The sequence below is a fragment of the Vicugna pacos genome, chromosome 18 (genome assembly GCF_048564905.1).
Source record: "Vicugna pacos chromosome 18, VicPac4, whole genome shotgun sequence".
Taxonomy (NCBI): domain Eukaryota; kingdom Metazoa; phylum Chordata; class Mammalia; order Artiodactyla; family Camelidae; genus Vicugna; species Vicugna pacos.
This window is the reverse complement of record NC_133004.1, coordinates 43,423,182-43,434,874: the sequence shown is the minus strand read 5'-3', so window position 1 is coordinate 43,434,874 and position 11,693 is coordinate 43,423,182. Positions and strand designations below refer to the sequence as shown.

General features: G+C 55.6%; 1 protein-coding gene across 4 annotated transcripts; it reads right to left on the bottom strand.

Annotated features, from left to right (window-relative positions):
• Positions 1–319: 319 nt before the first annotated feature.
• On the bottom strand, positions 320–7,620 carry ZNF853 (zinc finger protein 853). Of its 4 annotated transcripts, none has more exons than XM_072943349.1 (3): positions 6,985–7,619; positions 6,081–6,203; positions 320–3,661 (listed from the first exon to the last, which is right to left on the bottom strand). In XM_072943349.1, the coding sequence occupies exons 2-3, from the start codon at positions 6,163–6,165 to the stop codon at positions 1,596–1,598; spliced, it is 2,151 nt and encodes a 716-aa protein (XP_072799450.1). In that variant the 5' UTR covers positions 6,166–6,203; positions 6,985–7,619; the 3' UTR covers positions 320–1,595. The 4 variants fall into 4 exon arrangements, with proteins under 4 accessions (XP_072799450.1, XP_072799449.1, XP_072799451.1 ...); XM_072943348.1 differs by having other exon boundaries at positions 6,081–6,198; XM_072943350.1 differs by lacking the exon at positions 6,081–6,203 and having other exon boundaries at positions 6,985–7,620.
• Positions 7,621–11,693: the final 4,073 nt, after the last annotated feature.

Below are 11,693 nucleotides of genomic sequence, written 5' to 3'. Positions count from 1 at the left end.
AGCTTCTCCCAGCGATGAATGGAAAAACCTCCTTCTGAAGATGACTGCTTAGGTGTGAGACATATATAACTGTACATGTACATTGTTGTTGGGAGATTATATTGTTATATTATTGAGAATGAAAGTCAGACATGTGTTCTCTGGCTGCATTTCCTGGATTAACCACTGGCTTCTAGGAGACCTCAGACAGGTGCCAAGGTGGGTGGGTATGCAAAGCCTGTCGGTAGGGGAAGGGTGGTCCAGTTCCTTGCTTCTAAGGCAACCAGAAAAATGTTCCAGAGAAATGATGCCCCAAGAAAGCCACAAACACAAAGACAGAACAATGTATTTCCTTGTTTTTCTTTATTTTTCATTTTTTGTTTCTCACTTACCAACACATTTGTAAAATGTAGCAGGCTGTGTTAGTAAAGGAGAAGAGGGGGCGGGGAAGCAGGATCTGAGGAGCCACAGGTGGGGAGTCAGGAGCAGGAAGCCCTGCCCAGCGTCCCGCCTTCCAGCAAGGCATTAGCCACTGCTGCTGCTCTTACAGACCCCCAGATGTTTACAAAATTGTCATAAAGAGCATTTCTGTTGCCTCCGATCCTTGTGCCTTACATTCTCCCTGACGCCCTGAGATGAGGCAGGGTCTGCTCAGGCCAGCCCTCGGCAGAGCCTGGTCGGAGAGAAGCCTGCCCCTGTGTCTCAGGCCCCCACCCCAGAGCCTCAGTCCCAGGGCAAGCATCTGAGAAAGGAGGCCAGGGTGAGGCTACCCAGGAGCTCTTTGGAGGGGAGGAGGGACCACCCCTTAGGACCTTGGACAGCACTCCCGAATGCCCTCTGCTTCAGCCACAGGCTTCTGCTCAGGACAGTAGGGAGCAGCTGTGGCCATAGGAACATGGCAGCAAAGAGACCTAGAGCTGGCCTCCTGGGCTTGCCTGGGTGGTCCTGGAGGGAAGGGCTCCCCTTCGCCCAGAGTGGACTTCCTGGCATTTGCACATTGACCCAGCGGACACTCTGACCCTGTGTTTATGAACACAAACATTTTAATCAGGATTACATCCACCCTGATGAGCTTTCTTTCGAGAATATTTTCAAGGCAAATGCCGTGGAGGACAATTTCATGCCTTGATCAGTTTTCTATATAGTGCAGATATTTCCTTTTTTCCCCCTTGAAATAATTTTCACCAGGACCAGATCCTTTTCTTGTGCGCTTTACCACGTATATTGGATCCCCTGGTTAGTGTTCGATCCATGTCGAATGTCGCCAACTGCCTCGTCTTGCCATTGGCAGTTTTCTCCTGTGGCTCTCAGTTCCCCGGGGAGAAACTGTGGCCGGTTTCTCACCAATCGGTACCGCGTGACAGACTTGAACCGTGTGCTATTTGTACTGATGTGCAATACCTGTGCTGTTTTAGTCTCATCGACTTTTCTCCGGTGGAGTGTTTCTGAGGGTGAATCCGTCCTGCCCCTCGGCGGATCCCGGACGACGGAGGCCTTTCCCGGTGATATTCCAGGATGTCCCGAGACCCCGGAATGGGGTCAAGACGTCCTAGCGGGCGCGGTGCTTCTCGGGTGGCGGGGAAGCGGCGCCCCCTGCCGACCTGGGCCCCTCCGGGTCACGGAGCCTTGTCCGCCGCCGGCTCGGTGCGCGGGGCCCCGCCGGCGGCCGTGCGCGCGCCGCGGAGCAGACCCAGGCCCCGGGAGCGGCCGGCGCCGTGCAGCTGGCGCTCGTGGCGGCGGATCTGCACCTTGTGCCGGAAGCGCTCGCCGCAGTCCTCGCACACGTAGGGTCGCTCGCCCGAGTGCGTGCGGCGGTGGCGCAGCAGGTTGGACGAGACGCTGAAGCGCTTGCCGCAGTCGCCGCAGGCGTAGGGCCGCTCGCCCGTGTGCGTGCGCTGGTGCTGCACGAGCGCCGAGCTCTCGCTGAAGCGCTTGGCGCAGTAGGAGCAGGCGTAGGGCTTCTCGCCCGTGTGGATGCGCTGGTGCGTCACCAGGTTCGAGTGCTGCGAGAAGCTCTTGCCGCACTCGCCGCAGCGGTGGGGCCGCTCGCCCGTGTGCGTGGCCTGGTGCCGCACCAGGTCCGTGCTGCGGCTGAAGCCCTTGCCGCACTCCCCGCAGATGGTCGGCCGGTCCCGGGCGCGCCGCCGCCGCCGCTGCCGGGCGGGCGTCAGGGCCGCGCTGCCCGCCGGGCCCGGGATGGCCACCACCGAGGGCGCGGACACGGCCGGCAGCACCATGAGCTCCTGCAGCACCACGTAGCCTGGGGGGGCCACCACGACTGCAGCGGGAGCCCCAGGTACCGAAGCCCCGCCGCCCCCGGCGGCGGGCACCAGCTCCAGCTGCAGCTCCGGCTGCACGGGCGTCAGCTCCAGCTGCACCTCCTGCTGCTGGGCCCCCAGCTCCACGGGGGTCAGTTCCAGCTGCACTTCCTGCTGCTCCTCCTGCTCCAGCTGCTGTTCCAGCTGCTGCAGCTGCTCCTGCAGTTTGAGCTGCAGCTGCCGCTGCTCCTGTTGTCTCTCCAGCTCCTGCTGCCGCTCCAGCTCCCGCCGCTGCTGCTCCAGCTCCTGCTCCGAACCCAAGTCCACCGGCAGGAGCTCCAGCTCTACCTCTTCCTCCTCCTCCTCCTCGGGCTCCAGTGGACGGGGCTGCAGCTGCTGCTGTTGCAACTCTTCTTGCTGCTGCTGCAACAGCTGCTGCTGCTGTAAGTGCTGCTGATGTAAGAGCTGCTGCTGTAACTGTTCCTGCTGCTGCTGCAGCAGATGCAATTGTTCCTGCTGCTGCTGCAGCAGCTGCAACTGTTCCTGCTGCTGCTGCAGCAGCTGTTGCTGTACCTGTTCTTGCTGCTGCTGCAGCAGCTGCTGCTGCTGTAACTGTTGCTGCTGCTGCAGCTGCTGCAACTGTTGCTGCTGCAGCTGGAGCTGTGCCTGCTGCAGCTGTAACTGTTCCTGCTGTGGTTGTAGCTGCTTCTGTTGCTGCTGTAATTGTTCGTACTGCTGCAGCGGTGGCTGTTCCTGCTGTAACTGCTGTTTCTGCTCTTGCAGCTGCTGCTGTTGTCCTAGCAGCTGCTGTGGCTGTAAGTGTTCCTGCTGTGGCTGTGACAGTGGCTGTTCTTGCACTGGCTGCTTCTGTGACTGCTCTTGCTGTTGCACCAGCTGCAGCTGGGTTTTCCGCAGCTCTTGTTCCACAGCCTGGGGCTCTTCCTGTAGTTCTTGCTGCTGTTGAGGCAGCTGCTGTTGCCCATCCTGCTGCTGCTGCTGCAACCGCTCCTCCTGTGGCTGTGACAGCTGCTGCTCTTGCACCTGCTGCTCCTGTAACTGTGTCTGCCGCTGTATCAGCTGCGTCTTTGGCTTCGGTGGCTCTTCCTGCACAGACCGGGGTTTCTCCTGCAGTTCCTGCTGCTGTTCAGGCAGCTGCTCTTGGCCATCTTGCTGCTGCTGTGATTCTGGCTGATGCTCTGACGACTGGTTCCGTGGTCGCTGCTGTCGCAGTCGCTTCTGCCGTGGCTTTTGCTGCAGCTCTGGCTGCTGTTCTAACTGTGGGGGTCGTAGCTCCTGCTTTTCCGGGGGGGCTTCCTCAGCGATTTCACCGGTCCCCATCAGGGCTGAGATTTCTGGCCGTGGTGGGCTGCTGCTCCTCTCCTGAGCCTCTTCTTCCTCCTGACTCTCACTCCCACCGCTGCCACCTGTAGTGAAAATGGCAGGAAGCCAGGAGAGAAAGATCTACAGGCAGCTCTCTGGTCCAGACCCCCAGGATCGACCCCCCTTTCTCTGCCCCATGTACAGTCACTCTCGGGTACACTCCTGAGCTCTCAGCAGAGACCCAAAATCAATGGACCAAGTGACAACAGCAACATGGTAGAAACGGAAACTCCCAGAGGTGTGGAGTTGGCTTAGAAGTGCACCCAAGGGACTGCTGGTCACATCATTCTGGACCCCTGCTCCCCAACCTCTCCTCTGAGCCTTCTTCCACACAGGTTCCAGGCTTAGATCTTAGCAGTAACTCCCCCAGGGGTGCCTGGGGCTCCCCGACACCACTCCCTGAGAAGTCCTTTGTGCATAACCACCACTCAGTCGGAATCAGTGAACAGGCCATTCCAATGGCTCAGCCACAAGCCCATGCTGAACTCTGGCCTCAGTTAGGCTCACCCCTTAAATATATGAAACTTGCCTTCTCTGTAAATCACAAAAAATTTCTGTAAAGCTGCCTGGAAATGTTTCCGTAGCAGTTTCTAAAAGTCACCAAAGTGTCAGATAGAACATGAGGTTTCCAAGTGAAAAGTCCTCAGTTCAGACTCACTCTACCAGTTAGCAGCTGACCAACCTCCTGCAGGCTCAGCGTCCTCCTTGTCTGTAAAACAGCTTAATGATAACTCACCCTGCCAGCTTAATGAGTGAAGCAGGAAGGACCCTGGCATACTCCCTAGTAGGAGCCTGAACAACCCCTCTCCCTCTGGGTTAGGAATTAGTTTGAAAATTAACAGTTTAGAAACACCAAGGATACAACTAGCTCCATTTGAAACACCCTAAAGACTGGAAGTGTTTTAGACTGTTTGTTTTTCTGGAATGGAAAAGACTAACCCACAGCCCCAAGTCAACATGGCGATCGGCCAATGACTTAACCTCTGGCAACTGGAGTCTGCCCATCTGCTAAAGGAGATAAATCCCTTTCAGGGAAATTGTGAGAATTAGAGGGGATAAACGTGTAGCCCAGCCTTGGGCACGACGCAGAGCAAGCTCTGCTCAACTGGACTCACTCCATTGCTATGTCTCACTTTCTGCACAAAATCCGCATGCAGTTTCTCACTCTGAGTGTGACTGCTGTGTTATCAGAAAATCCAAAGAGGCTGTCTCCATTCCCGAGTCTCATCTCAATCGTATTTTCAACTTTGTAATGGAAAGCAAAGGTTTGATTTATAAAAGTTTTCTTTCTGGTCACTTTTTCTAGGAAAATATTGATTTTTTAAAAAACCAAAGGATATCTACATGTAAATAATTCCCTTTTAGAAAACTATTCTCACTAACCTTTGCTTAGGCTAGTGGGTTAGTGAATGCATTTTCCTACACACACACTGGGTGGGAGTCTGCAGGAGGTGAGGGAAGACAGCTGTGAAAACCTGTCCCCTCGGAAAATCCAAGGTCTCCTGGACACTCCCTTCTCCCACCACCTCTGGGAACATCACACCTCTGTATGAGTCTTCTCATTTCTAGAATACTATGGCCACTCCCAATGTCTTACGGCATTTTAAACATTATTAACAATGTTTCAGTAAATGTATAATCGTCATCTGATGTGTATCCTTTTTTAAGATTTTTGTCAGTTAAATCTTTAAGCCAAAAGAGTCCTAGTTTAATCCACACGTCCCCATTCCACCGTTCCAGGTACACTGGTCCTTTCCATGCTCTGTTCAGCCCTGCCCTAGCCCCTCCTTCCATGCCCTCCAAGCACAGAGTGGAAAGTTGGCTCCCACGGGCATGGCCAACATGGAAGATTTACCCAGAGTGGGTCCCAGAGAAAGAAAGGATCTTGAAAGTTTCTTACAGGGCCGAATCTGCCTCTGGGCAAAGCAGGAGAAAGATGGATGGAAGCAGAGGTGAAGGAAAAGTGGACAAGGTCAGAGGCCACGGGGAAAAGAAATGCCACGAGGCCAACGAGAAGGCCCCTCAGCCACTGAATTCAGTCTGGGAACTTGAGTGCGGAGCCAGGACAAGCAGGAAAACAGCGGAGGCTACCTGATGACTGGGAAACAGCAGCAGGTCCCAGGCCGCACACATCCAGTCTGGGGTGCGGGCTGAGAATGTCTGCACTGCCAGGCAACCCCTCCCCAGAAAGGCCACAGCCAGAGGGACCCACCTCAGAAGACCCCAAGGTGAAACTGCCGCTATTACTCAGGGTAGCTGAAGTTGGCTGGTGTGAGTGGGTGCGGCCTGCCCTCCACACCCCAAAACAGCCAGGTGGATGCCCTTCCAGACAGCAGGCTGCCTGCCACCCTTCGGGGCTCCCTCTCTGCCATGGCAGGCCGGGGGCTGTGTCAGAGGATCCTCGCTGGGGACCTGAGGACCATCTTCTGGTTTAGGAGGTCAGGGGCCCCTCCAGCCCCTCACCTGAGAGGGTGTGAGGTCCTGGGCCCCTGCCTTCAAGACGCCGAAGCTCCAGCACGAAGGTCTCGGTCGCTGGCCCCAGCTCCATCCTGGCGGTCAGACAGAGATCCTGGGGAGCCGGCTGTGCTGAGAGGAAGGGAGGGAAGCTGTTCAGCCGGGTGGGATGCTGAGAGCCCCGGGCCCAGAGGCACTGACGGCCTGAGAGCCACCTCTGCCTCGGGCGCTCCTGAAGCCAGTAGCTCCACCCCTGCTGGAAAGGAGGCAGGTGCAGTCCACAGCAGGGAAAGGGGTGAGCAAGGGCAGCCTAGACAAGGAATCCTTCCTCTCCTGACCTGGTGCAGGACCCACATTCAGCCCCACACCTGGGCCAGCCCGTGCAGTGGCTCCTTACTGAGAGACGACCGTGGGAATCAGACCCACGCTAAGGTCGACAGCTGCAGTCCCAGAAAGGACATTTGGGGAATTTTGAAGAAAAAAAAGAGAGAGACCTGTCCATCTCACACGCCCTGAGCCCTCTACCAAAGCACGGACAAGTCTGTTCAACTCCCAGGTCTCTTGCCTCCCAGACCACTCTGGGGGTTCCAAGCAGGCCTCAGGCTCCAGGCAGTGTGTGTCCGTCCAGGTGCCACCTCGGCTCCCCAGGAAGGCGCGTTTTCACACCATTACGACCCATGGAACTGGCTGGCTGCCAGCCCGGCGCTGTGCCCAGGCCATCCTGAGGTCTACAGGGTTCCCTGCCTCTCTCCTGCGTTTACCATGGCCCCTGCAGAGGTGTCCCCATAGCCAGTCCTTCCTCCCCTCCTAACAGGATGGCTCCAGGTCCCCCTAGACTTTCAGAATCCAATCCGAAACCTCCTAAGAGAAGCGTCCCCAGGTTCACCCAGCTGACCTCCCCACTGGGCCTCACCTGGTACAGCATTTCCTGCTCCTCACGCAGCCTCTGCTCTAGGGGAGGTGCGGTCCGCAGGGGCTGGAAGGCGAAGGCCAAAGTGTTCAGCCAGCTCCTTCCTGAGCCGCCTCCATCCAGAAAGAGCCGGGGAGGCCCCAGGCCACCGGGGGGCCTTTCTGGTCTCTCGGGAGGGCCTGTTGTGGTCAGGGTTGCCGAGGTCGCCTTGGGCCAAAAGAAGGGGCAGAGCGGAGTTCAAGAGCAAAAGTTGGTGTCGGCTCAGGCACAGCCCCGCAACAGCGCTGGGCTCAGGGCGGGCCGTGCGGGACCATCGTGAGCGCCCAGGGCTGGCCCGGGGGCGGCCCGGGTGGGCGGCCCGGCCTGAGGTCGGCGGGGCCGAGTGACACCGATGTCGTTTCAGCCTGGAGCAGCGCGGGGCCGGCCAGGGTCCGCCGGCCGCCACAGGTGCCCCGAGTCCAGGGGCGGGCGGCCTGAGCCGGGCCGCGCGGGCGGCGGGCGGGGGGCGGGCGCCGCGGCCGGGCCGGGGTCCCCGTTCGCTCGCCCGCCCGCCCGATCGTGCGTCCGGCCGGCCGTGCGTCCGTGCGGGCAGCGGCCGGGCCGGGGGCGGGGGCGGCGGGGGCCGGCACAGGAAGTCCCCCCGGCATCCGCATCCTGTCCCCCTCCCGCCGCCCGCGCGGCCCCGCGCCCCGGCCCCCGCCGCCGCCGCCGCCGCCGCCGCCGCTCTAGGCAGCCGCGAGCTCGGTGGGCTTAACCCTTCCCCGCCCGGCCACTCACCCCGCGGCCGGGAGCGCCAGCCGGGGGCCGGTGGGGGCCGAGCGCAGCGCGCTCCGCCGCATCCCTGGGTGCGCGCGTCCGCAAGCTGGGCTGGCGGCAGTCGCTGCAGGAGTGCAGGGGGAGGCTCCTAGCTGGGGCCCTGCCACCTCCTGAAGAGCAGGCACAGCCTCAGGGCACCCCTGGCCAGGGTACCAGTTGTGGTTAATTAGCACTCAACTAGACGACAGTCAGTTAATGAACCCCCATGCCGGGCTGCGGAGCCGACCCCGACCCCGAAGAGGCCCCCCCCAGCTCGAGCCCTTCATCCTGGACCCTGGAGTGGCGACGACCGGCCTCAGGGGGCTGACAGTTGTTGCAGCCAGGATGGTGGATGGGGACCCCAAAGGACCCGTTGGAGCCACTCTTGGGCCACTTCATCCACTGGAGAGCTAAGCTCATCCCTCTCCGTGCCCCCTGCTCACTTCCTCTGTGCACAAGCCCAGCTGGTTTGGCCCTCTGCACTGTCCCCATCTCTGCCCTTCCCAGTCCCTGTCCCCCCCAGCAGCACCCCTCAGTGGCTTCCCAGGACATGCCAAGCTGCTTCCTGCCTGGTCAGGGGTCCCTGATCATCTCAATATCCCATCACTGCAGCACTGTTCTCTCTAATATGGAGATAAGTTCACACTGAAATCAGGATACTCCAGTTCTCTCAAAAACCCCCGAGTTGGCCATAAAGAGCTGCTCCTGGGGTGGCATGTGGGAATGCCCCACTGGAGGGGCACAGGAGCCCTCCTGTGGCCACTGTGCCTCCCCGCCTTGCTTTCTGCATGCTCCTATGGCCGCTGCACATGTGGCCCCACTTTCCATCTTGGGATTCTTCCTGGCTCTTCAGGCAGTGGAGTTCGGGGCTTCCCTGCTGGTCCTTGCCTGAGAAGCCTGCACTCTGGCAGCTTCACCCGGGACTAGGAGCTCGGGAAGGCAGGGGCCATGTCTGCCTCATCAGAGGAACAAGGGGAGCCGGAGTCTAGTTTTGGAGGCAGAAAAATCTGAGTTCACAGGAGCCTCTTCCAGTCAGGTAATGAGGCAAATGTTTGCCTTCTGTCTGTGGAATGGGGTCGGCACCCGGCTAGCCAGGTGTCTGAGGATACGTGAGCGTCTCCCCCCTGCACGGGGCAGGTATGCATCTTCCTCTCCCCTGGGAGGGCCAAGCAGAGCTGTCTCTGCCCCCTCCTATCTCCTGGGAGACCTCACACGTGGAGAATCCACTCACTCCTGGAATCTTTAACCTCCCCATCTGCTGGCTTCTGTCCAGCATTGGCTCATCTTCATGGTTCTCTCATCTTAAAAACATGGAATCCCCTCCCTCTCCTGCCCTTGGTGGCCAAAATTCCTCGAAAGATGCCCCATAGTAGTTCCATCCATATCCTCATCGACATGACCCTCCTTTCCTCTCTCCAGCTTGGCCTCTGCCCCCTCACTCCATCCAGATAGCTCTCTCTCATGTCACTAGGGACCCCCATGTCGCTAAACCTCTCATCTCATTCTACCCCTAGGCAGCTCTGGACAGCTCTTCAGTGGCTGCTGAGAGAACACCCTTGGTTCCGCCTTCCTCTCAGTTCCTTCACCAGGCTCATCGCTCACCTTTACATAATGCAGACCTGCAGCGAGGTGTCTTCCCAGATCAGCAGTTTTCTCCCTGAGAGCATCTCTCCTGTCCGTACCTGAGCACCTGGCTCAACCACAGCCACCCTTTCTCTCTCTTCCTCTTTAAAAAATTTTTAAAAATTTTTTTTGTGTGTGTGTGTGGGGGGATTAGGTTTGTTTTTTTGTTTGTTTGTTTTTAAATGGAAGTACTGGGGATTGAACCCAGGACCTCATGCCTGCTAAGCACGTGCTGTACCACTGGGCTTATATCCTCCCTCACTTTCTTCCTTTTTTTCCCTTTAATTTTTTTTTATTGAGGTAACATACATACTGAGTTGAGTAAGTCAAAGAGTTCTCCCAAATCTAGTCTGAGGCCAAGACAAAGGAGTCTGGGAAATGGAGTTTGCAGTCTTGCAGTAGAAACAGTACATGGCAAGTAAATTGAAGGGAACCCTCGTGTGCAAAAAGCCTTGATTCTCACATGACTGAGTATGGATTATAGACTGACGATTGTTTCTCCCTAGAATTTTAAAGACACTGCTTAATCTGGCTTTCAGTGTTGCTACTGAGGGTATCCAGGGCCATTTTTTGATACCCAGTCCTTTGTGTGTGACTGGTATTTTCTCTCTGGAAACTTGTAGATCTTTTTTTTTTTCCCTTCCAAACCTGTATTCTGAAATCCCATAAAGGACACTCAGGCAGCCGCTTCAATCTGGAAACTCATGGTTTTCTGTTCTGAGAAATGAATTTGAGTTATTTATTTGATAATGTCCCCCTTCTGTTTTCTTTGCGCCTTTTCTGGAATTTTGATTACTCAACTATTAGACTTCTGTTCTAACCCTCTAAAGTCATTTCAACTTCTCTTCCATTTTTCATCACTTAACCTCTCAGTACACTTTCTAGAGTATTTCCTCTTCATTATCTTCTAACCTTTCTGTTGGTTTTATTTCTGCTAGCCTGTCTTCAATTTCCCAGAGCTTTTTCTTAAACTATTGCATTTCTCACACATGCTGTTCTTGTTTCATGATTGCAACGCTTGCTCCCACCTCTCTGAGGACAGCTAACTTTGTTCCTGTTCCTTCCATCTTCTTTGCTCCGGTTCGTTTTTAAAAATATGTGTTTGTCTCGTTTCTCCCATTGAAGGATTTCCTTCGATGCCAGGTGACTCTGGGCTGTTCAGTCATATATGCGGAGTGAGTCACTCTGCATACAAGAGAGGGACTTGAATAACTGGAGAACTCTGCCATGGGGAGGGGTGCCTTCAAACACCTGTTAGTATTTTCTCTTGGGACACTCAGTTTTTCTAGAAAGGACTCATTTAATCTCTTGCCTGGAAAAGTAAGTTGATCATTAGCATTCTAGGAGCCTAACAGGGAAAAGAGATGGAAAGCGGATTCTCATATTACAGAAAGCAGGTGTCATTAAATCCCCCTGGTTTCAAGGTAAACTCTCCCTGCCTTTGGCTCTGCCCAGTGTTCCCAAGATCAGAGCCTATTTGGTTCCAGGCATCTGTCAGGGTGGATGAGGCTGGGAAAAGGAATCCAGTGATGTGTTCAGGTACCACCTCATTAGGGTGGAAGGAGAGAATGGATTTGGTGGACCGCTAGCAATCTCAGCTCCACAAAGTTGGGGGGAAAACTGCACCTTAAGGCTTGGTGGTAGCTCAAGCCCGAGAAATAGGAGGTTCTCCTTTCAAACACCTTGATCAAGCTACAGCTATTGGAGAAAAGCGTGTTTCGCCCCATTTTGTGACTGAAGGCACCAGGGCTCAGAGGGTTAAGTTAACCCCTCCCACAAAGGGGCAAGCTGGGGTCAGATCCTGGCCGGTGGGATTCTAAAGCCAACACTCTTGTCCACTCCACCCAACTCCCAGCCCAGCAGTTAACGTAAAACCTCAGGGACCACGGTGCGCTCAAGGTCGCCACGCAACTATCAGCGAGTGTGTTAAACATTTCTAAACTTTATTTTCTTTATCTGATCACAAAGTTAATACCGCACATTGCAAGCATGTTTTAAACTTGTTATGTTCATTCAACAAAGATTTACAGGTTGGCTTTCAGTGTGCTGTCTATACTAGCCCTAGCAGAAGTATGATGCAAGATGCAAAGTAGAGAAAAATCTTCACAGCCACATTTAGAGGCGTGAAGAGAAATAGGTCAAATTCATTTTAGTAATGTATTTTATTTATCCCAGTATATCCAAAATAGTATCATTTCAATGTGTGATTGAATTTTTAAATCATTAATTTTTAACTAAATATTCTGCACATGCAGCGCATCTCCATTTGGCCACATTTCAAGGGCTCAGTTGTC